Here is a 24,867-nt window from a genome sequence, read left to right as displayed (position 1 = left end):
TCAATTATCTGTCTCGTGACTCCACTACCATTACAGTTCAATGGTATTTTGGGCAGGCAGAGAAAGAGATAATAGGTGTTAGTTACCATGTGCAAATGGATGAGATGAGAAAAAAAGACATAAAGAAACAAACAAAAAAAGAGATAAAGAATTTTTGCTCCTCTCCATGCGAAGAAAAATTTAAAGTTGTGTGCCTTTAAAATGGCAAAATCTACCTACCCCACACTCCAGAAGGGGTCCCAATAGGTCTGCATGGCTGATTCTGTTTGCCAGCTTCTGGATTCAAAGAAGGCTAGGAAAAAAGGGATATTAATGGTTGATAAAGGAAGCTAATTATTTTGGAACTTTTTACAAAGTAGCCATCACCATGGAACCTATCAAATAATTATATATGAGTAGCACTTATTTAATGCGTATTTAGAATCAAGTAAGCAGAAGATACTGAAATGCTAAATGAACAGACCTTATATTAATCTTAGGCTCTCTTGGGTTTCATTTCCCTTATCGTAAGAGGATTAAAAAAATTTTTTTAAATGAACACACTAAATGTGTAAGCCCTCATCTGCCAACAGGAATATATACGCCAAATAAGGAGGCACAGAAAACTGAATGGACAAGAATGTATAGCTTTTTTCAGACTTAAGGACAATCTGGTCAGTGAAAAGTGTAGTATTCGTAACTTTCCTAAGACTGCTTTAGGGCAGAGGCACACCATGTGCCAGAGACCGTGCTAGGAATACAAAGACAATTAAGAAGAGGCCCTGTGCCCACTACAAAGATACACTTGTAGATAGGCATAATCAAAGGTTACAGGGTTTATGATAGAAATTCTTATTGGGGAAGAAGGAAAAGTCAATTGTGCTTGAAAGAGAAGTGCTCTCAGAAAAGGTTTCATTAGAGGTTCGAGGACTAAGAAGGAATCTTTAAAGATGAATTCCAAAGCTGGAAAATGGGTGATTCCAGGAACAGAATGCTCAATGAACATCAAGACAGGAAAGCATGAAAAAGAATATTCTTTTCATTCAGAAATCTGCAAATAGTTTAGAATGATTAGTACTAGGGTAGGAGGGGATCCTTCTGTGGTGAAAGAGATGTCTGGCAAAGTAGGCAAGAGCAAGATTGTAGTTTAGTTTTTAAGAAGAGTAAATTTTATCCTGTAGGTATTGAAGAATCCATCTCTTGGGCAGAGTTAACATAATACATAATCATTAAGTTTGTTAACAGTCTGGTAAGCAGCTTGAAGGATGTATTTGAGAAGTTTAAACATCAACTAGGAGACCAATTCCACAGATCCATAGATAACGGAGAGAAATGAAGGTAAAAGGAAAAGAGGAAAAGATGAGGGGAGGGATGGGAAAGTGTTAAGAGGAATAAACTGGACTTAACAGGTGTGAATACAACACTGGTGTCCAAGCCCAAACTTTATAATATGGTAATAAGGTAGGAAGATGTCTTTTCAGCACACTCACTCAGAGAACATTAAACAAATAACAGAAAGATGCCCAGACTCCACTACAGAGCTTCTGAATCAAAATCTCCAGGGATGGGGCCCCAGCAGGTATATATTTTCAACCCATCAAGGTGAGAACAAGAATAGGATAAGTACAGACATATACTGAACAACTCACTCACTATATAAATAGACAAATTAGTGACAAAATATGAAGGACAAATAAATACAGTCCTCTGGATGGAAAAGTAAGGGGAGAGAAGTCCCCATAGATAAAAGCTGTATTTTCCTGTTTTAATAGGCTTGTTTGTTTTTTTTAATGTTTATTTTTGAGAGAGACAGAGAGCATGAGCGGGAAAGGTGCAGAGAGAAAGGTTAACAGGATCCGAAGTGGGCTCTGCCCTGAAAGCAGGGAGCCTAATTTGGGGCTCAAACCCACAAACTGTGAGATAATGACCTGAGCCGAAGTTGGATGCTCAACCAACTGAGCCACCCTGGTGTCCCTAGGCTTTTGTTCTTAGTCACACTTCATTTAGGGTTTTCAGAGCAACTGACCTGATTGTATTTCTTTCCATTGGTTTTTAAAATAGTAAGATACAACACAAATACAAAAACTGCAAAAGAAACCCCCCAAAAGGGCAAAAGCTCCTATAATCACCACTCAACTCAGTTCTAGCAACAGAATATTAACATCCAAACCAGAAAAAGTTTTACAAGCCTCATTTTAAAAAACCAAACCAGAAGTGCCTGGATGGCTCAGTTGGTTAAGCATCTGACTCTTGATTTTGGCTCATGCCATTATCTGAGTGACAGTGACAGATTAACTGACACTGCAGACCCTGCTTGGGATTCTGTCTCCTTTTCTCTCTGCTCCCCACTGCTCTCTCAAAAATAAATAAACAAGAAACAACATAAACACAAACAACAAGCCTCCCTCCCCTCTAAAAATAACTATTAACCTGACTTACATTGATCACCTCTTTGCTTTTCTGTTACCACCCAAGTGTATATCCCTCAAATTGATAACTTGGTCTCCAAAGAAAACCATCTCGTAACTCTCTTAACCTTCAGGTTACTTTAAAATATACTTCTATATTTCCTACAAATTGGTAGTTGGTTCTAGAGGCTATAGAACCACCCTCCCTCCCCCACTGCCACACACACATACCTTTACCTTGGAAAGGCAATTTCTTGCTAGTTTTGTGTACCAGGAGACCCATAATGTCTGATTACACTTCTTTTTGTGCTGCTGGCAGATATGAAAGCTCAAAGCCTAAAACTATTAACTTACTACAAACTGCAAAGCAATGATCTTCCAGTTTTATCATTCCTTATTAGCTAGTATACTTCTATAAAAAGGAATTTCCTCTCATTCATTTGGTGACTCAGTGGTAAAACTCAAAGGGAAAGGTAGATCAAATACTTGTTTCTAAGGTGAGGTATCACTGAGAATTCACAAATTTAATCAGTTAATATCCTTCACTGATGCATGAAACATCTATATTTGGCCAGTGGGAATCTCTTCAATTTGGCTACTGAATACTTTTGATACAACTCTGGTAATCTTTAATTACTTCTCTGCTATGTAGTAAGACAAAATATTCCAAGCTTATCTTACTAATATTGTGTCCAGAAATGGTATTTCAAGTACCCAGATCCCTCTGAGTACTAGGGATGCTAACTGCTATGGGGTTGGTCACTGCTTTTAGGTCTTTTCCATGAGCAGAGACTAGAAATATATACCTATTTTCAAAGATAAAATATAGCATGACCTCTTACTGATACATATTTTTTAAAGATTTAAGAGAGAGAGAGAGGTTGCGCAGGCAGAGGGAAGAGGGGCAGAGGGAGAACCAATCTTTTTTTTTTTTTTTTAATGTTTATTTTAGAGACAGAGAGACAGAGCACAAGCAGAGGAAGGGCAGAGAAAGCCGGAGACAGAATCCGAAGCAGGCTCTAGGCTCTGAGCGGTCAGCACAGAGCCCAACACAGGGCTCAAACCCATGAACTGTGAGATCATGACCTGAGCCGAAGTCCACCGCTTAACTAACTGAGCCACCCAGGTGCCCCAGGGAGAATCAATCTTAAGCAGGCTCCAACTCCATGACTCTGGAATCATGACCTGATTCCAGAGCTGAAAATGGGAGCTGAATGCTCAACCCAACTGAGCCACCCACATGCCCTGGTATTTCTAATTCACATTGAGGAACTTGAGTTTTTAGCAAACATCTTATATATCTATACTTCCTTTCCTCTATACCAAGAATCCTGATTTTCAAGGACACTGGGTATAGAATATTATATTCAATCATTTTATCTAATATTACATACAACAGTAATCAGAGTAACAATCAATATGACACCACCAATATGACTAAGAAAACATTCTGTACAGGCTCTCCCCATTCTCCCGTTAAAAAGTTATACTTTTTGCGGGGCATCTGGCTGGCTCAGTCAATGGACTATGCAACTTTTTTTTTTTTTTTTTATGTTTATTATTTATTTTTGAGAGAGAGAGAGACAAAGAGATAGAGCAGGATCAGAGGAGGGGCAGAGAGAGAGAGGGAGTCATAGAATCCAAAGCAGGCTCCAGGCTCTGAGCTGTCAGCAGTCTGACATGGGCCTCCAACTCACAGTGAGATCATGACCTGAGGACACTTAACTGACTGAGCCACCCAGGTGCCTTATGAACATGCAACTCTTGATCTCAGGATTGTGAGTTCAGGCCCCATGTTCAGTGTAGAGATTACTCAGAAATAAAATCTTTAATAAAAAAAAAAAAAGATCTGCTTTTTCTAGACTGTCAAGAGTCCATAGCTATTACATGCTAAACTCCTTTAACTCTCATTTAGTTCTATAATTAACCATGTATTTAGTATTTACCATCCATCCTTTTATCTTTCTGGTTAGGTTCATTGTCCGAAGCTTATTTAGTACGTTCCACAGGAAAACTCTTGGGAACAATATTCCAAGTTCCTACACACTTGTATTTGTGACTTTTAGAACTGAAGATTAGTTTGAAAGAGCATAACATCTTTGGCTCACACTTTGAGTACTATACTTGTTACTCTATTGACTTGTCATACAATTTTGTCAATGTGTGTCTTTCTAAGTCACTTGGACTTTATGGGTATTTTTCTTTTTCACTTGAGTCTAGCATTTTATAACCCTATTTGGTGTTGGCTGTTCTGGCTGTCCTTTCAATTCATAGCTTCAAATCTTACTATATTTTAGGAAATTATTCTTGAATTGTAATTTTTAGCCTTTAAGCTATTCTTTTGGGTTTTTCTGTATGCTCGCGCGCGCGCGCACACGCACACACACACACACAAACACATACACACACACGAGATCCTATTATACGTATATTAGATCATTTTTGGCCAAATGTGTATCATCTCTCAATTCTTTTAAAAATGTTTTTTTAAGAGACAGAGCATGAGTGGGGGAGGGGCAGAGAGGCAGAGAGGGAGACACAGAATCTGAAGCAGGCTCCAGGCTCTGAGCTGTCAGCACAGAGCCTGATGCTGGACTTGAATCCAAAAACCGCAAGATCAAGACCTGAACCAAAGTCAGGCGCTCAACTGACTGAGCCACCCAGGTACCCTTTTATTTTTTATTTACTCATTCGTTATTTAGACAGTAATAATGTATTTTAAAGAAGCTTTTTTAAAGCAGGGCTCACACACAGCACAGAGCCCAATGGGGGCTTGAATTCACAATCCTGAGATCAAGACATGAGCCAAGATAAAGAGTGAGACACTTAACTGACTGAGCCACCCAGGCACCTCCCTCCTGCAATTTTTTTATTAAGTAAACCCTATCTCCAATGTGGGGCTTGAACTCACAACACTGAGACCAAGAGTCACATGCTCTACTGACTGGGCCAGCCAGACGCCCCTCAAATCTAATCTTTTTTTTTTTTTTTTTTTAATGTTTAATCAGTTTTCAAGAGAAGAGTGAGATCCCTTACTTAAAATTTTTCTTCTTCTAGAAGGGGAAAAATAGTTAGGGAGAGGGAGGGAGGCAAACCATGAGAGACTCTTAAATGCTGAGAACAAACTGAGGGCTGACGGGGGTGGGGGAGAGGAAGGGGGCGATGGGCATGGAGGAGGGCACTTGTAGGGATGAGCACTAGCTGTTATATAGAAACCAACTTGATAATAAACTATTAAAAATGTTTCTTCTTCTAATTCTTGGAAAACACTGATTATTTTCTTGTGTTCCTTCTTGTTTAGTGTCCCTTTTTCTGAATATCTTTCCTGACTTCTAGCACCTTGAGTATTTCTGGTTGAGATAATTCTTATGCCATTTTCTTAGTATTCTCTAACTTTTCAAACTGTGTGATCATGACCTGAGCTGAAAGCAAGCCAGCTTTAACTGAGCCACCAAGGTGTGCCTTCCTTTGATCCTTTATGTTCATTTATGTAGGATTAGTTTTGTGAATGTGGGTCAAGATGGCTTTTCTGACATCAAGCTTTAGAGCGCTCTTCTGTTGTTTTCATAGAGTGTTTAAAAAATATGGTGGCTTAGTTTCTTCCATGCTGTGGGTATCATCCCTACTTTCTTCCCTCCCTTTTATCTGAACCTTCTCATTCCTTTGTCTCTACGATTTCCATTTCTGCAGCTCAATCTGGACTCTATTTCCAATAGTTTTGTGTTCAGTGAGGGGCTGCGTTCTGGAAGGGAATACTAGTTGGTTAACATAAACAATGATAGTGCCCGGTGCTAGTTACTAACTATTGCCTTAGTGCAAAGTCATCCGTTCTGCCTGCTCTTTGTAAATGTGTCTGATCACTTAAAATTTTTTCCTTTGTCAGCTGTCAGGTTAACTTTTGTCAGCAGAGGGCAATAGAGAGATTTCTGCTTCTTATTCCAGTGTGCTTACTCAGGCTCCTGCAGCATGCAGTTCCTGCTAAGCCAGGTTCTAAAGTGCAAATGAGCTTTGACTTGAGTGGTTTTACAGCAGAGTGACATCTGAACAGCTTTACCAGGTACTTAAGAGGGCAGATTTCCAGCATGTTCCCTGGAGGAGCACCTAAACAACTGTTCTGTCATTCAGTGAACCACAACTAAGCCCTTCCTAACAAGGTCTAGTGCTGATGGGGGAGTGGGGAGACTCTTCCTTGGGCACGCTATCTTAGCCTTAGGGTTAATGGCTATTCCTTATATCTGCTACTCTGATATTCTTTAGTGTTCTCTTTATTGCTAATTAACTGCTTATTACCTCAATCCTGTACTTCCCTTGTTCAAACTATTGTGTGGTTTTTCTCTCGACTATTCCAGTCAGACCCTTTGTACTTCGTTTCAAAACTTCTGTATTGACTAGTTTTTAAAACCACTCCTAATTTCTAGCTGTTCTCCAATTATCCTCTAAGCTATCTAGAAATAACTGCTGGCTCTTTTAGGGGCTGTCAGATGTCCTGTCTCTTCCTCCAATTTTTCCTGCACAAATGCTACCACTACCCAGGTACTATAGTTTTGTGGTTTGTTCCTGTTATGACACCACACTGTTTTGCTGTAGATCATGCCTATGGATTTTTTTTTCCTGGTTCACTGATTCCAGTTGCTCTGTGTTGTTATTTTGAAATAATTTCAGAGTTACAACAAAGTTGCAAAAATAATTCAAAGAATTTCTGTATACCCTGTATAGATGTCTAGATTCTCATGTCACCATTCTACCACATTTGCTCCAACACTATTTTTTAGTATATGTGCTGCCGAAGCGAGCACTTGCTCCAACACTATTTTTGTTTGAACCATTTGCAAGCTGAAGGACTTGATCCCATTTACCTGTAAATACTTTATTATGTGTTTCCTCAGAAGTACATCCTTAACATAAGCAAGGTGCAATTATAAAAACTGGGAGATTAACATCAACAAATACTACTATCTAATCTATAACACTTATTCAAACTATAACACTGATGAGTTTCATAGCAAAACAAAAGATTTTAAAATGTACATTGTTTTTCCCTCATCCAGTAACCAATCTGAGATTACAAGCTACCTTTTGGGGGGGGGGGGGGTATAGGCTCCACACCCAATGTGAGGCTTGAACTCATGACCCTGAGATCAAAAGTCTCACTGACTGAGCAAGCCAGGCACCCTACACATGTCTCCTTTAATTTTCTTATCTCTTTAGTTTTCTTTAACCTGGACCTTTTTCTTTCATAACAGTTTTAAAAAGTAGAGGTGACTTCTTTTGTATAATCTTTTGTAATTCTTTAGTAAAACTTCCATTTGAGTGTGTGTGGGATTTCCTATGGTTTGATTCAGGCTATGCATTTCTGGAAGGAATTCACAGAGGTGAGGTTGCATTTTCAATGCATCACATCAGGAGGCTTATTATATTTATTTCCCCCATGCCTCATGATATTAATCTATTTTTGAAGTTTATTTATTTTTGAGAGAGAGGGAGGGAAAGAGAGAGAGAGAGCATGCACGTGCAAGAGAGAGTGGGGTAGGGGCAGATCTACATTGTCATTGTGGAGTCTAACATGGGGCTCAATCCCATGAACCATGACATTATGACCTGAACCAAAATTAAGGGTCGGATGCTTAACTGACTGAGCCACCAGGCATCCCATCTATTTTTTAAATAAAATTTATATACAGTGAAATGCACATATACCAAGTGTTGAGAAGCATACCATTCTCTAAGTGTTGAAAAATGCTCATAACTCCTCAATCTCTATAAAAATAAAAACTATCTTCTACAACCAGAAAGTTCCCTTATGCCCTCTCCTGTCAATCCTCACAGGAAACCACTGTTTGGGATTTTCTTTCCCACCATAGATTACTTGCCTATTCTAGAATAGGCAAATAAATAGAACCAGACAGTATGAACCATTTTGTATAAGGGTTTCACTGAAATTCATCATGCTGTTTTATCAATCACTCCTTTTTATTAACAAATATGTAATTCATTACATGATTACACCACAACTTTTCTATTCTTGGGTCAACAGACATTTAAACTGTTTGGTACTATTATGAATAAAATTAAAATAAATGGGCATTGACCTTCATTTCTCTTGAGTAAATACCTGTAAGTAAATATCTAGAAGTGTTGGGTCACAGGATAGGTTTGTATGTAGTTTTACAAGAAACTACTATAGCTTTTCCCAAAACGGGAATAGTACTTCATGCTCCTGTAATGTATGAGACTTCAAATGCTCTAAAATGTCACTGAATTTAGTGTTTTCAGACTTAAAAAATTTAGCCACTTCCTGGAATGTGGGTAGCAGTATCTCACAATGGTCTTAATTTGAATTTCCACTTTTCCCTTGCAACTCATGACAATGATTATTTTTTTCAAGTGTCTACTGGCCATTTGTGTACCTTCCTTTGTGAACTATCTGTTCAAATCTTGCTCATGTTTTTCAAATTTTTATTTAAATTCTAATCAGTTAATATACTGTGCAATATTGGTTTCATAAGCAGAATTCAGGGACTCCTCACTTACATACAACACCCAGTGTTCATCAGAAGTGCCCCCCTTAATACCCATCACCCATCTAGCCCATTTCACACCCACCTCCATCAATCTTGTTTAAGAATTAAGAATCTCTTGGGGCATCTGAATGGCTCAGTCAGTTAAGCATCTGACTTCAACTCAGGTCATAATCTCACAGTCTGTGAGTTCAAGCCCCGTATCAGGCTCTGGGCTGACAGCTCAGAGCCTGGAGCCTGTTCAGATTCTGTATCTCCCTCTCTCTCTCTGACCCTCCTCTGCTCATGCACCCTCTATCAGAAACAAATAAAACATTTAAAAAATTTTAAAAAAAGAATTAAGAATCTCTATCTTTAAGAGAGATTCTTAAGAATCTATTATGGTTTGTTTCCCCCTTCTTCCCTACTCCCTCACATATGTTCATCTGTTTTGTTTCTTAAAATCCACAGGTAAGTGAAATCATATGATATCTTTTTCTGACTTACTTTGCTTAGCATAATACTCTAGGCTCCATCCATCTCTTTGCAAATGGCAAAGTTTCATTCTTTTTAATGGCTGAGTAATATTCCTTTGTATATGTACACCACATCTTTATCCATTCATCAGTTGATGCACACTTGGGCTCTCTCCATAGTTTGGCTATTGTTGATAATGCTGCTATAAACACTGGGGTGCGTGTACCTCTTCAAATCTGTAATTTTTAATCTTTTAGGTAAATACCTAGTAGACCTAGCTGGGTCATAGGGTAGTTTTGTTTTTTTGAGGAACTTCCATACTATTCTCCAGAGCGGCTGAGCCACTTTGCATTCCCACCAACCATGCAAGACGGTTCCCCTTTCTCCACATTCTCGCCAACACCTGTTGTTTATGTTGTTAATTTTAGCCATTCTGACAGGTGTGAGGTGATATCTCATCATGGTTTTGATCTGTATTTTCTTGACTATGAGCGATGTTGAGCATCTTTTCATGTGTCTGTTAGCCACTTGGTTGTCTTCTTTAGAAAAGTGTCTATTCATGTCTACTGCCCACTTCTTTACTGGGTTGTTTTTTGAGCTTGGAGTTTGAGAAGTTCTTTATAGATTTTGGATACTAACCCTTTATCAGATATGTAGTTTGCAAATCTCTTCTCCTGTTCTGCAGGTTGCCTTTTAATTTTGTTGTTTCCTTTGCTGTGCTGAAGCTTCTTTATCATGATGAAGTCCCAACAGTTCAATTTTGCTTCTGTTTCCCTTATCTCCGGTAGGAAGTTGCTCAGGCTGAGGTCGCAGAGGTTGCTGAATTGTGTTCCTCTAATATTTTGATGGTTTCCTGTCTCACGTTTAGGTCTTTCACCCACTTTGAATTTATTTTTGTATATGGTATAAGAAAGTGTTCTAGTTTCATTCTTATGCATGTGGCTGTTCAGTTCCCACAACACTATTTGTTGAAGAAACTATTTTTTCACCTGGATAGTCTTTCTTGCTTTGCTGAAGATTCATTCATAGCTATGGATCCATTTCTGGGTTTTCTGTTCTGTTCCACTGATCTATGTATCTGTTTTTGAGCCAATACCATACTGTCTTGAGGACTACAAATTTATAAGCTGAAATCCAGAATCATGATGCCTTCAGTTTTGTTTTTATCTTTCAGGATTGTTTTGGCTATTCAGGGTCTTTTATGGTTCCATATAAATTTGAAGACTATTTGTACCAGCTTTGTGAAAAATGCTGGTGGTATTTTGATGTGGATACATTAAATGCGTAGATTTGCTTTGAGCAGCATAGACATTTTAACTATATCCTCCCAACCCATGAGCATGGGATTTATTCCCAGGTATCTGTTTTAGGTGTAATTGCAAATGGGACTGGTTCCCTGATTTCCTTTTCTGATGTTTTGTTATCAGTGTACAGAAATGCAACAGATTTCTGGACACTGATTTTATATCCTGCAACTTTGCTAAATTCATATATTAACTTGCAATTTTTTGGTGGAGACTTTTGAGTTTTCTACAGAGTATCATGTTGTCTGAAAATAGTGAAAGTTTGACTTCTTCCTTGCCAATCTGGATGGTGTTTTATTTCGTTTTGTTGTCTGATTGCTTAAGGCTACGACTTCCAGTACTGTGTTAAATAGTAATGGTGAGATTGGACATCTGTGTCTTGTTCCTAACCATAGGAGAAAGGCTTTCAGTTTTTCCTCATTGAGGATGATATCAGCTGCAGGTCTTTTGTATATGGCCTTAATGATGTTGCGGTATGTTCAGTTAATCCCTACTTTGTTGAGAGTTTTTATCAAGAATGGATGCTGTACTCTATTGAATGCCTTTTCTGCATCTACTGAGAGGATCGTTATAGTTCTTATAAATCTTGCTCATTTTTAAAATATTGAGTTGTCAGGGTACCTGGCTGGCTCAGCTTGTAGCACATGCGACTCTTGATCTTGGGGTCATGAGTTTGAGTCCCACACTGGGCACAGAGACTACTTAAAAGAAATAAAATACAGTAAAACCTTGGATTGCAAGTAACTTGTTCTGCAAGTGTTCCATTAGATAAGTAAATATTTTTAATAAATTTTAACTTGATAAATGAGCGATGTCTTGCAATACGAGTAGTACGTGCCAAACATCACATAATCAAAGTAAGTCAATGGTTTTTCTCTATTGTTCACTGTAGACTTGTGGGTGATTGTCCCCACATCCCATGCTTGGATGCTTGGTCTCAGGCCTGTTTTTGGCAGAAATAAGAGATTTTTCAGAACACTGGAAGGTGCCCACACCTGGCACTAGTGTATTTTTTTTTTTGTCACTTTAAAGCATCTATGGACAGTCCTTTGCTTTACCATATAAGAGTAAGCTCAGGAATGATTTGCTTCATTCTAGGTCAGGCTGCCTGCAGATATAGATCCTTTCTTCTAGTGCCTTATTGCCAGTTACATTAAATACAGTACAAGAGTTTATTAATACTGTCCTGTAGTCAACATCCGTGCCAGTGTATACAATGGACCCCATGCCCAAAAAGGTTGAAAAGAAAGGCAGTAAGGAGGAAGAGATGATTATGGTGGAAGCTAAGAAGGAAATCATCGTGAGGCACCTGCATGGCTCAGTCGGTTAAGCATCCGACTTTGGCTCAGGTCATGATCTCACTGTTTAGGAGTTTGAGCTCCAAATTAGGCTCTATGCCCCCCCCACAAATGAATACACATAAAAAAAAAAAAAAAAAGGAAACCACTGAGAAGCATGAACAAGGTTTGCAAGTGGCCAAAATTGCAAGATTGTATAAGATGTCTACATCTGCATCATGTCTGCAGAGGAGGAGGAGAAAAAGGCGGAGGAATCCCTCACTTCAAATAAGATTAGGTGATGTGGAGGAAACAATGCACCACCTGAACAAGGCTGCAGCAGTGCAAGCGATGAGTATGCTTAACAACAATGCAATGTCACTTTTCTGCGAAATCCTCAAAAGGAGGCAAAAGCAAGTGTCATTGGATAGGTTCCTTGTTAAAGCTGCATGAAAAGAAAAAGATTCCATTGAGCCAACAGCAGTGATTCTGTTAGTGATAGTGAAAGTCATCCAATAACCCTCCTCTCTCGTTTCCCTCATAACAGCCACAAAGGTTTTCAAGGGTAAGTGCAAGTTAATTTGTTTATTTTTCTTTATATTTTGTATTTTATTATTTTGTATTATATTACAGTATGTAATCATTTTTATATTAATATTTTGGGGTTATAGGATGAATCATCTGAGTTTCCATTATTTCCTACATGGAAATTCGCTGTGATATACAAGTGCTTCAGATTATAAGCATGTTTCCAAAATGAATTATGTTCACAAACCATATATATATTTACTGTATATATAAAATATTGTCTTTTTATTATTAAGTTGTAGGAGTTATTCATATTATGGATACAGGTCCCTTTTCATATATATGTTTTGCAAATATTTTCTGAGTGTGAGATAAGCAGATGTTTTAAATTTTGATGAAATTTGATTCATCAATGTTTTCCTTTATGGTTATTGTTTCCTATGTCCAAAGAAATTTTTTTCTACTCTCTAAGCCATTATTCCCCCAAGTTTTCTTCTAGAACCTTTATAGTTTTAGGTCATTACATTTGGGTCTATAATTCCTCCCAAATTCATTTTTTTGTAGGCTGTGAGAAAAAGGGAGTCTCAGAGAAACTGTGTCTGTGTATATATTTCTTTCTCCACCTTTCTTTTTCCATTGGTCTGCTTTAGTATCTTTGCTGAAAATTCAATGAATATATAAATGGAAGTTTCTTTTTTTTAAATTTTTTTATTTTTATTTATTTCTAGGAGAGAGAGAGAGAGACAGCATGAGCAGGGTAGGGTCAGAGAGAGAGGGAGACACAGACTCTGAAACAGGCTCCAGGCTCTGAGCTGGCGTCAGCACAGAGCCCGACGCAGAGCTCAAACCCACGAACCGCGAGATCATGACCCAAGTGAAAGTTGGACGCTTAACCGACTAAGCCACCCAGGCGCCCTGGAAGTTTATTTCTAAGCACTCTATTCTGCTCCACTATTGGTCTATCCTTGTAATAATATAACATTATCTTTTTGTTCTCCTAATTTTAGAGAGACAGCACAAAGTGGGGGAGAGTGGCCCAAAGAGAGAGAGAGAGAGAGAGAGAGAGAGAGAGAGAGAGAACCTCAAGCATGCTCCATACTTAGCATGGAGCCTGACCTGGTACCCGTGAGCTGAAATCAAGAGTCGGGATGCTCAACTGACTGAGCCACACAGGCAACCCCATCATTATCTTGATTATTATAGCTTTATACTAAGCTTCAAGTTAGTAGTATAAGTCCTCCAATTCTTTTAAAAAAATATTTTTTAGTGTTTTATTTCAGAGAGAGAGACAATGTGAGCAGGGGAAGGTCAGAGAGAGAGAGAGAGAGAGAGAGAGGGAGGGAGAGAGAGAGAGATACAGAATGTGAAACAGGCTCCAGGCTCTGAGCTAGCTGTCAACACAGAGCCTGACGTGGGACCCGAACCCATGAACTGTGAGATCATGACCTGAGCTGAAGTCGGACGCTTAACTGACTGAGCCACGCAGGCATCCCGAAGTCCTCCAATTCTTTTCCAAGATTATTTTGGATAGAGTCTTTGTATTTAAGAAAAATTTTCAGAATAATTTTGTTCATTTCTGTAAGAAAGCATGCTGATTGATACTGTGCAGAATCTGTAGAACTGATGTCCTAACAATGTTGGGTCTTCTAATGCAAAGCCTCCCATTCACATTTTAATTTCTGTTGTCAATTCATTTCCCACTGGGGATGCCACAGAACTGAAATAGTCCTTCTTATCAAATTATATCAATGAGTAGTATAGAACCTAGTTTAAAAGGTACTCTTAAAAAAAATACTCTTAAGCAACTTATACTTTACCCCACATTTTTTGTTTGCTGCAATCTCTTTTTTACCAAAGCAAGAACCAAAACTAATAAAGAAACCCAAATAAATTTCTGTACTATGTGCTCAGCTGGCTGTGGTCATAATGTAAGATATACTTCTAGATAAACATTCATGTCATATATAAATTATAATTTTACAGTGGGTTAATTTAATTGTGTGGAGGGGCACCTAGGTGGCTCCGTCAGTTAAGCATCCAACACCTGATTTTAGCTCAGGTCATAATCTCACGGTAGTGGGATTGAGCCCCACAATGGGCTCCATGTGGAGCTTGGGATTCTCTCTCTGCCCTCTCCCCTGCTAGCTCTCTCCCTCTCAAAATAAATATTTTAAAAAATGGTTTTGAATTATGTGGAATAAAATACAAAAAGAAACTTGTTTTATAAGGGAATATGATTAAACTTTAAAAAAAAAATTTAGGGCACCTAGGTTAAGCCTCCAACTTCGGCTTAGGTCATGATCTCACGGTTCATGGGTTCCAGTCTCACGTCGGGCTCTGTGCTCATAGCTCAGAGCTTGGAGTCTGCTTCGGATTCTCTCTCTCTCTCTCTCTCTCTCTCTCTCAAAAATAAATAAACATTTAAAAAAATTTTTTTAACTTATTTTGAGAGAGAGCAGGAACGGGAGAGGGGCAGAGGGTGGAGAGGTGATAGAGAATCCCAAGTGCAGACAGTGCAGAGCCTCATGCGGGTCTTGAATCCATGAACCATGAGATCCTGACCTGAGCTGAAACCAAGAGTTGGACACTTAACCAACTGAGTCACCCAGGCTCCCCAAACTTTTTTGTTGTTACTAGTTTGATGAGTATTTTAACCAAATTCCCAATGCATGATGAGCAACAGAGGTTTTGTTAATCATTCCCACTGGTCTTTCTTAAATTTGCTAAATTTATTGAACAAATAATCCAAGTTATAATTTAGTGTCATAATAAGTCTGGACTACTTAATATTTAGAACATTCTGGACAAATATTCAGTATGTCAGGGCAATATAAACCTTTCCACAAATGAAGTTTTGAAGAATAGGTGTCTGGGGTAGGAATTCATATTAAAAAATAACATTTAAAGGACCTCAGAATGGGGCGTCTGGGTAGCCCAGTTGATTAAGCAACTGACTCTTGACTTTGGCTCAGGTCATGATCTCAAGGCCCTGGAGATGGAGCCCTACATCGTGCTCTGTGCTGACAGCACAGAGCTGGGCTGGGATTCTTTCTCTCCTTCTCTCAGTCTCTGCCCCTCCCCCACTTGCATGCACCCTCTCTCTCAAAAATAAACAAACATTAAAAAGAAACCTAGAAAAAATAAAATAAAATGACCCCATAATATTTGCTAGACTTAGGAAAAGAGGAGCTGATGCCTAAATTTGGTTCTTAATCAATTGGCCTTACTAATATATTAAAATGGTTGTCACAGAAGTGATTGGCTAATCTAATGTGCTACTTCAAAATAACTAAGGGCACCTGGATGGCTCAGTTGGTTAAGTATCTGACTTTGGCTCAGGTCATGATCTTATGGTTCATGGTTTTGACCTCCGTGTTGGACTGCTGCACTTAGTGTGGAGCCTGCTTAGGATTCTCTCTTCCCCTCTCCCTCTGCCCCTCCACACTTGCAACTTTCTTTCTCTCAAAAAATAAATAAATAAATAAATAAATAACTAGAGCTGTGCTGTTCAAGTTTTGGAGCACTCAGAAAGTGTGTAATTTATACTGAGATTATGCTACAAACAAGTATAGCATACACAAAGGATCTGGAAGATCTAGTGCAAAATATAACATAAATTATCTCATTAATAACTTAAAGATATCAATTACATATTAAAATGTTAATAAATTAGATATATTTTGTTAAATAAATTATACTCAACTTTTTTTTAAGGTGCACTAAAAACTCTACTTTAGGTTGAGAGGCCAAAAGGCATATAATTCAACACACAATAGCAAATTTTTACTGTATAGATAGGAAAACAGCTTAAATACTTACAACTGCATATTTATAACATCAAAATTATTTTATACAAGAGGGCAAAATCAAGAGGAAAAACTCTTGAGATAATTGGAAAAGACAATTTAGCATGCAAAACATTTTCACCTAATTTGAATACTGAATTCTGAATGCTGAACCTTATAGAACAAAGGATATTAAATTAAAATTAAGTTTCGAAGGCATAAAGATGAAAAACATGAAGATCTGCCAAAATTACACAGGAATTTTGGTCATTATCTTCATACTAATCAACTCCCTCTAAAAATAATAAAAATCTAAACTTAGTGACTTCCTTTTTAGTAATTTCTTCAATATTCTCATTATTAACAGGGTCTTATATTTATGGCATTATTTCCTAGGTTTTAATTACACATCTACACATTCATACTTACAAAGTCTTCCTCTTCGAATTGTAATTTTTCCACCTTGTCTTCTTTCTTTTCTTCCCTAATCTCTGTAGGTGGCTTCTCCTGAAAGGCACAGCCTTTCCGGGAGTGGAAGCTGCCATTCCAGTGGCGATGGTTCCCTGTGCCACCCCCACTACGTTGGCTCAGGCCATCATGACCTCGGGAAGAGCCATGCCAACCAGATAGGTTCCCTGTGATTCCAGCATATGCTCCCTTAGAGACACCAGAGTCCACAGAATCGTGGCGGAACAGGGAGGGCTGGTGCCAGGAATCTAGAACAGTAAGGAAAAGTAACATATTAGATTTTTGCTTTCTGATCTGATTTTATAATACTATCAAAAGCACTTCAGGGGATTTTTAAAAATAAAAGATTAAGGAGTGCCTAGGCAGCTCAGTCAGTTAAGCATCTGACTCTTGATTTCGGCTCAGATCATGATCTCACAGTTCATGGGACTGAGCCCCGTGTCAGGGTCTGCACTGACAGCGTGGAGCCTGGCTTGAGATGCCCCCTCCCCCCCCCCACTCTCTCCCTCCCTCAAAAAAAAAACATAAATAGGGGCGCCTGGGTGGCTTAGTCTGTTAAGTGTCCGACTTTCGCTTAGGTCATGATCTCGCGGTTCGTGGGTTCGAGCCCCGCGTCGGGCTCTGTGCTGACTGCCAGCTCAGAGCCTGGAGCCTGTTTCAGAGTCTGTGTCTCCCTCTCTCTCTGACCCTCCCCTGCTCACGCTGTCTCTCTCTCTCTCCTAGAAATAAATAAAAATATTAAAAAAATAAAAAATAAAAAAATAAACATAAATAAATAAGTCCACAAAAAAGAAATCATAAAATTCTTCTTTTTCTTTTATGTAATTTCTGTAAGAAATCTTCCAACTAAATAAATGACAAAGGAGAACACAAGAATGTTAGAAAGACAATGTAACTGAATAATGAAAACTGTAAGATCTAATTGAGAAATATGTTTAAAAACATCATCATTTCAAGATTATGGACAGACCTGCACCCCCAATGTGGGCTTGCCCTAACTGAGTAGCTTAAATATAGTCATGGAAGTAGGGCATGGCTTACCTCCTGTAGTTCGTAGAGGTCCATTGTTAAAAAAGCCATCAGAGGAATTATGTCGACGACGGCTTACTCCAAACCTACGGTCTCCTCGGGGTAGGTGCTCTCCGTGTTTCTCAAAGGTGGCTGTAGGTGACTAAGATATAAAGTATAGAGAAGTAAAGAGTTAAGATACCAATCTCGGTATCTCAGGTTTTGCATCAGCCTTTTAGAAAACAAGCAATAAGAGTGGCAGAAACCCTATTATAGTATATAGGCCATAATACGGGTACTATAGGCCACTGAGTTAGAGAAGTCCTAGGTTACATATTCAATCATTAACTCATTTTCTGTATTCCAGAAGGGGGGAAATGGCAGCTACTTCATTTATTTGCATGAGAAGGTGAAAAAAAAAAAACTTGTAGATATCAATAAATAACACCTCGAACTTTACACTTAAATATATTAAGTTAATATTGCAACAGAAAAGGAAAAGCAAGATGCTTGCTTTAAAAAATTCTCAGGACACCTGGGTGGTTCAGTTGGTTAAGTGTCTGACTTCGGTTCAGGTCATGGATCTCAGTTTGTGAGTTTGAGCCCCGCACTTGGGATTCTGTGTCTCCCTTTCTCTCTGTCCTCTCTCAAAAATAAAATAAACATTAAAAACTTTTTTAAAATCCTAAACAGCTTTGGTATTTCTGTAAATTATTCTAGAAGTGGAGAGAAAGAAATGGCTTAAATACCACATCCCACCTTGAGAGTCCATTAACAACTACATAGTTTTTCTCATTTTATAAAACATTTATTTCTAAACATTACTTAATATTCATAACAGTACTGTAATTTGGCATCATCCTCATTTTACTCATTTACACATGAGGAAAGAGGTCAGGGAAAATAAGTCTTTGAGGTTACACCATGAAAAGGAAGCAGTTTGAGAAACATTTATAGATGAACTCTCATTTTCCTCCCTATTCCAAATAATTTTATTCTAGAACATTGTTTAGTTTCAAATGAGAGACCAAAATCTAAAAAGTTGTGAAAAATATGGATATATTTGACAAAGGCTTAGAGGAAAACTGTAGGTTGCAGCATAGACATCTTTGTATTTATTTTCTTATTGTTAATATCCTCACCAACACTTGGTATTGTTAGTCTTGCTTATTTTAGCCAATTCTAGTGAGTTACAAAGATTTTTCTCCTTTCTTCCAGAAGTTTTATGGTTTTTAGCTCTTTAAATTAGGCTAATATCCATTTCTAGCTAATTTTTGTGTGACATGAAGGTTGAAGTCAAGGTTCTTACTCCCCCTGCCCATATTTATATCCAGTTTTAGAACCATTTGCTAAAAACACTATCACTTCTGCATTAAATTACCTTGGCACTTTAGTCAAAAATCAACTGACTATATGTATAGGACAATTTCTGAATTCTCTATTCGATTCCATTGCTTTATATCTATCTGTATGCCAATGCTATGCAACTTTGTTTATTGTAACTTTACTGGAAATAATGAAATCATATTTCCCAATTCTTTTTACTTACTTCACTGTGCTACATTATTCTTTGCAGATAAGATCTACATACTTTTAAATGCTTTCCTGGATCTCACACCTAATCCCTCAGGCCCACCATCCCCAAGCTTTAGGTCAGAATTATGCCAATTATAAGATCTTGGGAATTTCAAAAGGACAACTCAGAATGAAGTTCAAAGAAAACGGTTGCGGGTCTAGGCAGATAAGGATATCTGCCCCAAAATTCACATTTTAAAAATTGGGAAGATAGGACTTTTTTTTTTTTTTGAGACTACCTATCAATTTTGTCCCTCCTTGGGAAGCATTTTTAAGTTTTGTAACTTCCCAAAGGTTTCCTTTGTCAATAATTTAGGCTGTTCTGTGTACTGTGACTAGGACTACTTTACTTTATATGAACTGGCTGTTTTCATTTGTCTTTATTCCTAATTCAACACACATTTCCCCCTGAAATCATTAAGCAGATTATTATCTCTAAAACAGAATTTATATTTTGTTAATATTTATTTTTGGGAGAGAGAGTGTGAGCAGGGGAGTGGCCGAGACAGAGGGGGAAAGAAAAGCTGAAGCAGGCTCTGCACTGACAGCAGTGAGCCCAATGTGGGGCTCAAACTCACAAACTATGAGATCATGACCTGAGCTGAAATTAGATCCTCAACCAATTGAGCCACCCAGATGCCCCTAAAACAAAATTTCTAAGATTTAATCTGAGATCCACATAGGAGTCAATGCTTCTTACTCATCTGCTACTATATACAAATATGCATTCACTCTAAAGGTCCATTTCCCCAAAAAACCATTTCCCCTCTACCCCTGCCCCTTTGTACCTAAACAATAGGTAACCAATCATGCTTTAGTTCCAAAGCGTAGCGCACCTAATCCAGGAAATCTTGTGTGCCACATAATGAGAAAAGCTTAGCATGTAATGAAAAATGGGGGTAATGGGAGCAGGGAGACACACTTGGCTATGGCAGGACACACACTTAGACTGCCTAATTATTTATATCCTGTTAAAAGAAATGCAGTGAGCTTATGAAAACATACTTTAAAGCCTCAGGCAAGGGTGAATACACAAGAAACACCTAGATTATAAAACAGGCCATCAACAAGTTGGGGAGAGAAAGAATTAATTGTTACTTGGAAAGTTACTATAGGAATGAAGAACAGTACCTTAGCTGACTGGGGTGTTGAGAAATTTAGCCAAGCAGGAACAAAGTCATGCTGCGCCATTTAGGTCCAGTGTCTCTTTTCAGCAAGGTGAGGCATCCAACCTCATGGCCAGGATCTGAAAATGAGAAAACTCTAATCACTTATGCTTGCAAGAACTGGATACCAATGTACAAAAGAATCTGATTACTCTAAGATCCTCTCTTTACAGAAAGTCCTCCCCTCTGAGCCTCTCTAATACTACTTATCAGGCATACCTCAAAGAAGTTCTAAACAGGAGCAAGAGTCCATGAAAGGACTATGAAAAACACGTAAACAGAAAAATGTGACATAAACCTGGAAGGTTATGAATACTTGAGTTTTATCAGAAGAACCTTAAGAATAAACACCTGTAGTGCTTGGGTGGCTTAGCCAGTTAAGCATCTGACTTTTGGTTTTGGGTCAAGTCATGATCTCACGGTTCGTGAGTTTGAGCCCTGCATCGGGCTCTGCACTGACACTGTGGAGCCAGCTTGGGATTTCTTGCTCTCAAAAAATAAACATTTTAAAAACAAATAGTGAAAGATTTTTAAAAAACCAAAAAGAATAAACATCTACTTAAAACTACTAATACTTATGAAGAGATTAATCTGCTTCAGGTACTCAGGTAACCTGTGGCAAAAGCAGTAGAAAAGATCTTCCTAGAGAAGGAAGATGCAATCTCTCGAGTTATTCTTGGGGCGCCTAGGTGACTAAGTTGGTCAAGCGTCCAACTTTGGCTCAGGTCATGATCTCACGGCTTGTGAGTTCAAGCCTTTTGTCCGGCTCTGTGCTGACAGCTCAGAGCCTGGAGCCTGCTTCAAATTCTTTTGTCTTCCACTCTCTCTGCCTCTCCGCAAGTCACAGGCTCTCTCTCTCTCAAAAAAAATAAACATTAAACAAACAAAAAAGATATTCTATTTAGTTCACATTAATTTCCTCAAATATCCACTAGCATCAGTTTTCCTAAGAGATCCATTAGTGTCTCCAAACCATCCCACTAAAGATCTCCAAAATTAAATACACCAGAAAGCGGTATTTATTTTCCATGATTCAGATACACACAACAGTCTTCTAAAGTCAGATATAGGAGAATATTTACCCCAGAGTGTAACCTCTGTGGTCCTGTTTCCCGAACTCCTTGAGTCTGCCAGCTGGATTTCCCACGAGGTTCTTTTGTTAAAAGGGTACTTAAATAGGCTGGCCAGCAGCACGCCTTGTGATAAAGCACAAGGAAGCCAGGCTCTGTGTGGATCACTCTCAGTCCCCTCAATTGCTCATCTTTAACTATCTAATTCCTGACACGTTTCCAAAAAGGGGAAAGGGAAAGGGGAAGGGGAAGGGGAACATAAAAAGTATTTGTTACATTTAAAAAATGGGGGGAAGGGGAAAGAGCTTCGTCTATGTTCACCTCATTCAACTTCCTTGAGTAACAGCACTATGATGTTGCTTAAATAGATAATACGTGGACATTTGCACACTGAGTGCAAACACTGTTCATAACAAGGTCATAGCTAGAAAGATAGGTGAACTCATGTGGGCAAATAACGCCATCAAAACAATAGTCAAAAGTAGAACATTAAAGAATTATAAAAGATCTTCTGAGCAATCAATTGTAATGGCAAAACATCCACATGACAAAGCCCTTAATTTACAAATCTCATTATTCCTACACAGCTGCTAAAAGTGTGCAGATATGTATTTATATCTGTTTTAATATTCAAAATCTAAGGACATAAGAAATCTTGTTTGTTTTTAATCAGACAAATTTTATATATGTTTCCCTCTATAGAATAGCAGCTCTCAAGGCAAATTTCTTGGGTTATATAAAGCTCCCAAATGTATCTTCTATTTCTTTGGTCTTCACTATTTAGAAATTCACAGCAAAATTAAAACAAGTAGAAAGAAAAAGGTTAAGGAGTAGTTAAGGAGTAAAACAGTTCCAATGTTAAGTAAGGTTTTTTCCTCTTCAGTTTTCTGTATTTCACTTGTTCTGCCTCTTCCTGAAAACTGAACTGAGCTGGATGGTGCTATGAAGAATATTCTACTGCTTCAGGAGAGTAGTCACTTATTATTTTGGATCCATTTCCATCATTTTTCAATCATTTAAAAGGCCACAGGAATCTATCACTGTAAGTGAAAAAGCAAAATAACACCATGTCAGAAGAGGCAAAATCATTATTACAAAGAAATGCTAAAATGAGACACAGTCAAATGATCAATCAATAAAAGATATTAGTAGGTAAAACTTTTAGGTACAACTTGGACATTAATTTAATGTGTCACCACCGACAGCAACAAAGTAATTGGTTATAAGGGCACCTGGGTGGCTCAGTCGGTTAAGTGTCCAACTTCGGCTCAGGTCATGATCTCATGGTACATGAGTTTGAGCCCTGTGCCGGGCTCTTTGCTGAGAGCTCAGAGCCTGGAACCTGCTTCGGATTCTGTGTCTCCCTCTCTCTCTCTGTCCCTCTCTTCATGCTCTGTTTCTCTCTGTCTCTCAAAAATAAACATTTAAAAAAACAACTGACTATAATTCTTTGAAAGATTTTAGACAAGTCACCTGAACAGTGTCTGTTGTTTTTTATAACTATATCTGTAATTAGCTATCAGAGGTAATTCAGAAATGCAAATTAGTGAGTCTGTCAGTTACATTCTCTCTCCTACATGAGAATAAATTGCTCTAAGTAATCAAAAAGTCATATAACTTGCTTATTACCACAGTAATCAACTAATACCAACCACAGCCTGATCCTTAAAAACAAGACATCTGTCATAGTATTCCTGATATATGATACATATTTTTAGATACCTAGTTATCAGCTGAGAGACTTAAGCTCTTAGGCTCCAACTTAAGATACGCTTAAGAGATGACACAAATATTTCTTTGGCAAATTCCCAACATTCTTCCAGGGGCTAGATAAAAGTTTTTTAATATAAGAGGAGGCTTGCATCTGTAGGCAATTCTGGTCTACACTGGTACAAAGTCTAGTTTGGAGGAGATTTCTCACATAATAAATTAGCAGCCTTGCTCTACTATTTTAAGTTCATGGGGATAGAAAATACCAAATTCAGGACAGTAAATATCTCCATGGGGAAATGAAAGGACAGGAATCAAAAAGGTCTTGGATGGCTTCAAGTACATTTGTAATGCTTTATTTCTTTAAAAAAAATTTTTTTTTAATGTTTTATTTATTTCTGAGAGAGAGAGAGACAGCGTGGGCAGGGGAGGGCAGAGAGAGAGGGAGACACAGAATCTGAAACAGGCTCCAGGTTCTGAGCTAGCTTCAGCACAGGGCCCAATGTGGGGCTCGCTCGAACCCACAAACCGTGAGATCATGACCTGAGCCAAAGTCGGATGCTTAACCGACTGAGCCACCCAGGTACCCCTGTAATGCTTTATTTCTTAAGGTAAGTGATACATACATCCCTATTCACTGTACATTTTTTTAAATTTACCAGTTTATTCAAGAATATGATAAAGGATATGAAGCAACGGCCTTCTGGAAGAGATGCCTAAGGAAGAAAAGTATGCAGAGCTTCTAAGCTCTCTCCAGGTGCACTGCTCTCCCCAATCTCCACATATTCACCATTCTCTATATGTTTTATATACTTAAAGTATGTAAAAGAGTAGTAACAGAACAAGCATATAAAAAGCTATGTAAAAGATTGGAATGCAGGGGCACCTGGGTGGCTCAGTTGGCTGAGCATCTAGCTTTTGGTTTCAGCTTGGGTCATGATCTCGTGGTTCATGGGTTTAAGCTCCACATTGGGCTCTACACTGATGGTGTGGAGCCTGCTTGGGATTCTCTTTCACCTTCTTTCTGCCCCTCCCCCACCTCTCTCTTTCTCAAAAATAACATTAAAAATTTTTCGAATGCAACTTATAAGGTGCATACATATATATACATATATGTATATGTATATACATACCAATCACCCAGAGTATATATATTTCAGCACACATAGAAGTAAAAAAACCTGACCTTATACTAGCTAAAAGTCTCAATTAGTTCCAAAGAATAAAACATTCTATGTTCCCTACCCATACTGTATTAAACTTAGAAAATGACTTTCTCTTGCAGTTCCCACTCTCCTCCCCCTTCCTAAAGAGATCCTGTCCAAAGTCATTAGGTGGGGTCAAGCAAGGTCAGATCTATAGATCTATGGGTGGCAGAGGCCCACAGCAGGGTGCTGGGGCCTAATCAGGATGTGAAGTGTGTCCATGAAGGGTGAAAGATAGGGTAATGTGTGTATGGCAGTAGCCCAGTGCAGAATGTCAGAGCCTATTAAGAAACATAAGGCAGGGGCGCCTGGGTGGCTTAGTCGGTTAAGCGTCCGACTTTCGCTTAGGTCATGATCTCGCGGTTCGTGGGTTGGAGCCCCGCGTCGGGCTCTGTGCTGACTGCCAGCTC

At 38.5% G+C, this 24,867-nt stretch overlaps 1 protein-coding gene across 3 annotated transcripts in view; it reads right to left on the bottom strand.

Moving 5' to 3' along the window:
• GPBP1L1 (GC-rich promoter binding protein 1 like 1) overlaps positions 1-24,867 on the bottom strand; it is a 69,156-nt gene that overhangs the window by 16,097 nt on the left and 28,192 nt on the right. For all 3 annotated transcript variants that reach the window (XM_039254804.1, XM_039254803.1, XM_039254802.1), the window contains 5 exons: positions 21,555-22,582; positions 20,438-20,552; positions 17,765-17,894; positions 16,685-16,971; positions 220-292 (listed from right to left, as the gene is read on the bottom strand). In XM_039254804.1, the coding sequence (XP_039110735.1) occupies positions 220-292; positions 16,685-16,971; positions 17,765-17,894; positions 20,438-20,497 (550 nt within the window). In that variant the 5' untranslated portion in view covers positions 20,498-20,552; positions 21,555-22,582. The remainder of the gene's footprint in view (positions 1-219; positions 293-16,684; positions 16,972-17,764; positions 17,895-20,437; positions 20,553-21,554; positions 22,583-24,867) is intronic.

The sequence above is a fragment of the Hyaena hyaena genome, unplaced genomic scaffold (genome assembly GCF_003009895.1).
Source record: "Hyaena hyaena isolate Hyena2069 unplaced genomic scaffold, ASM300989v1 scaffold_503, whole genome shotgun sequence".
Classification (NCBI taxonomy): Eukaryota; Metazoa; Chordata; class Mammalia; order Carnivora; family Hyaenidae; genus Hyaena; species Hyaena hyaena.
This window is presented reverse-complemented; position numbering and strand designations above follow the sequence as displayed.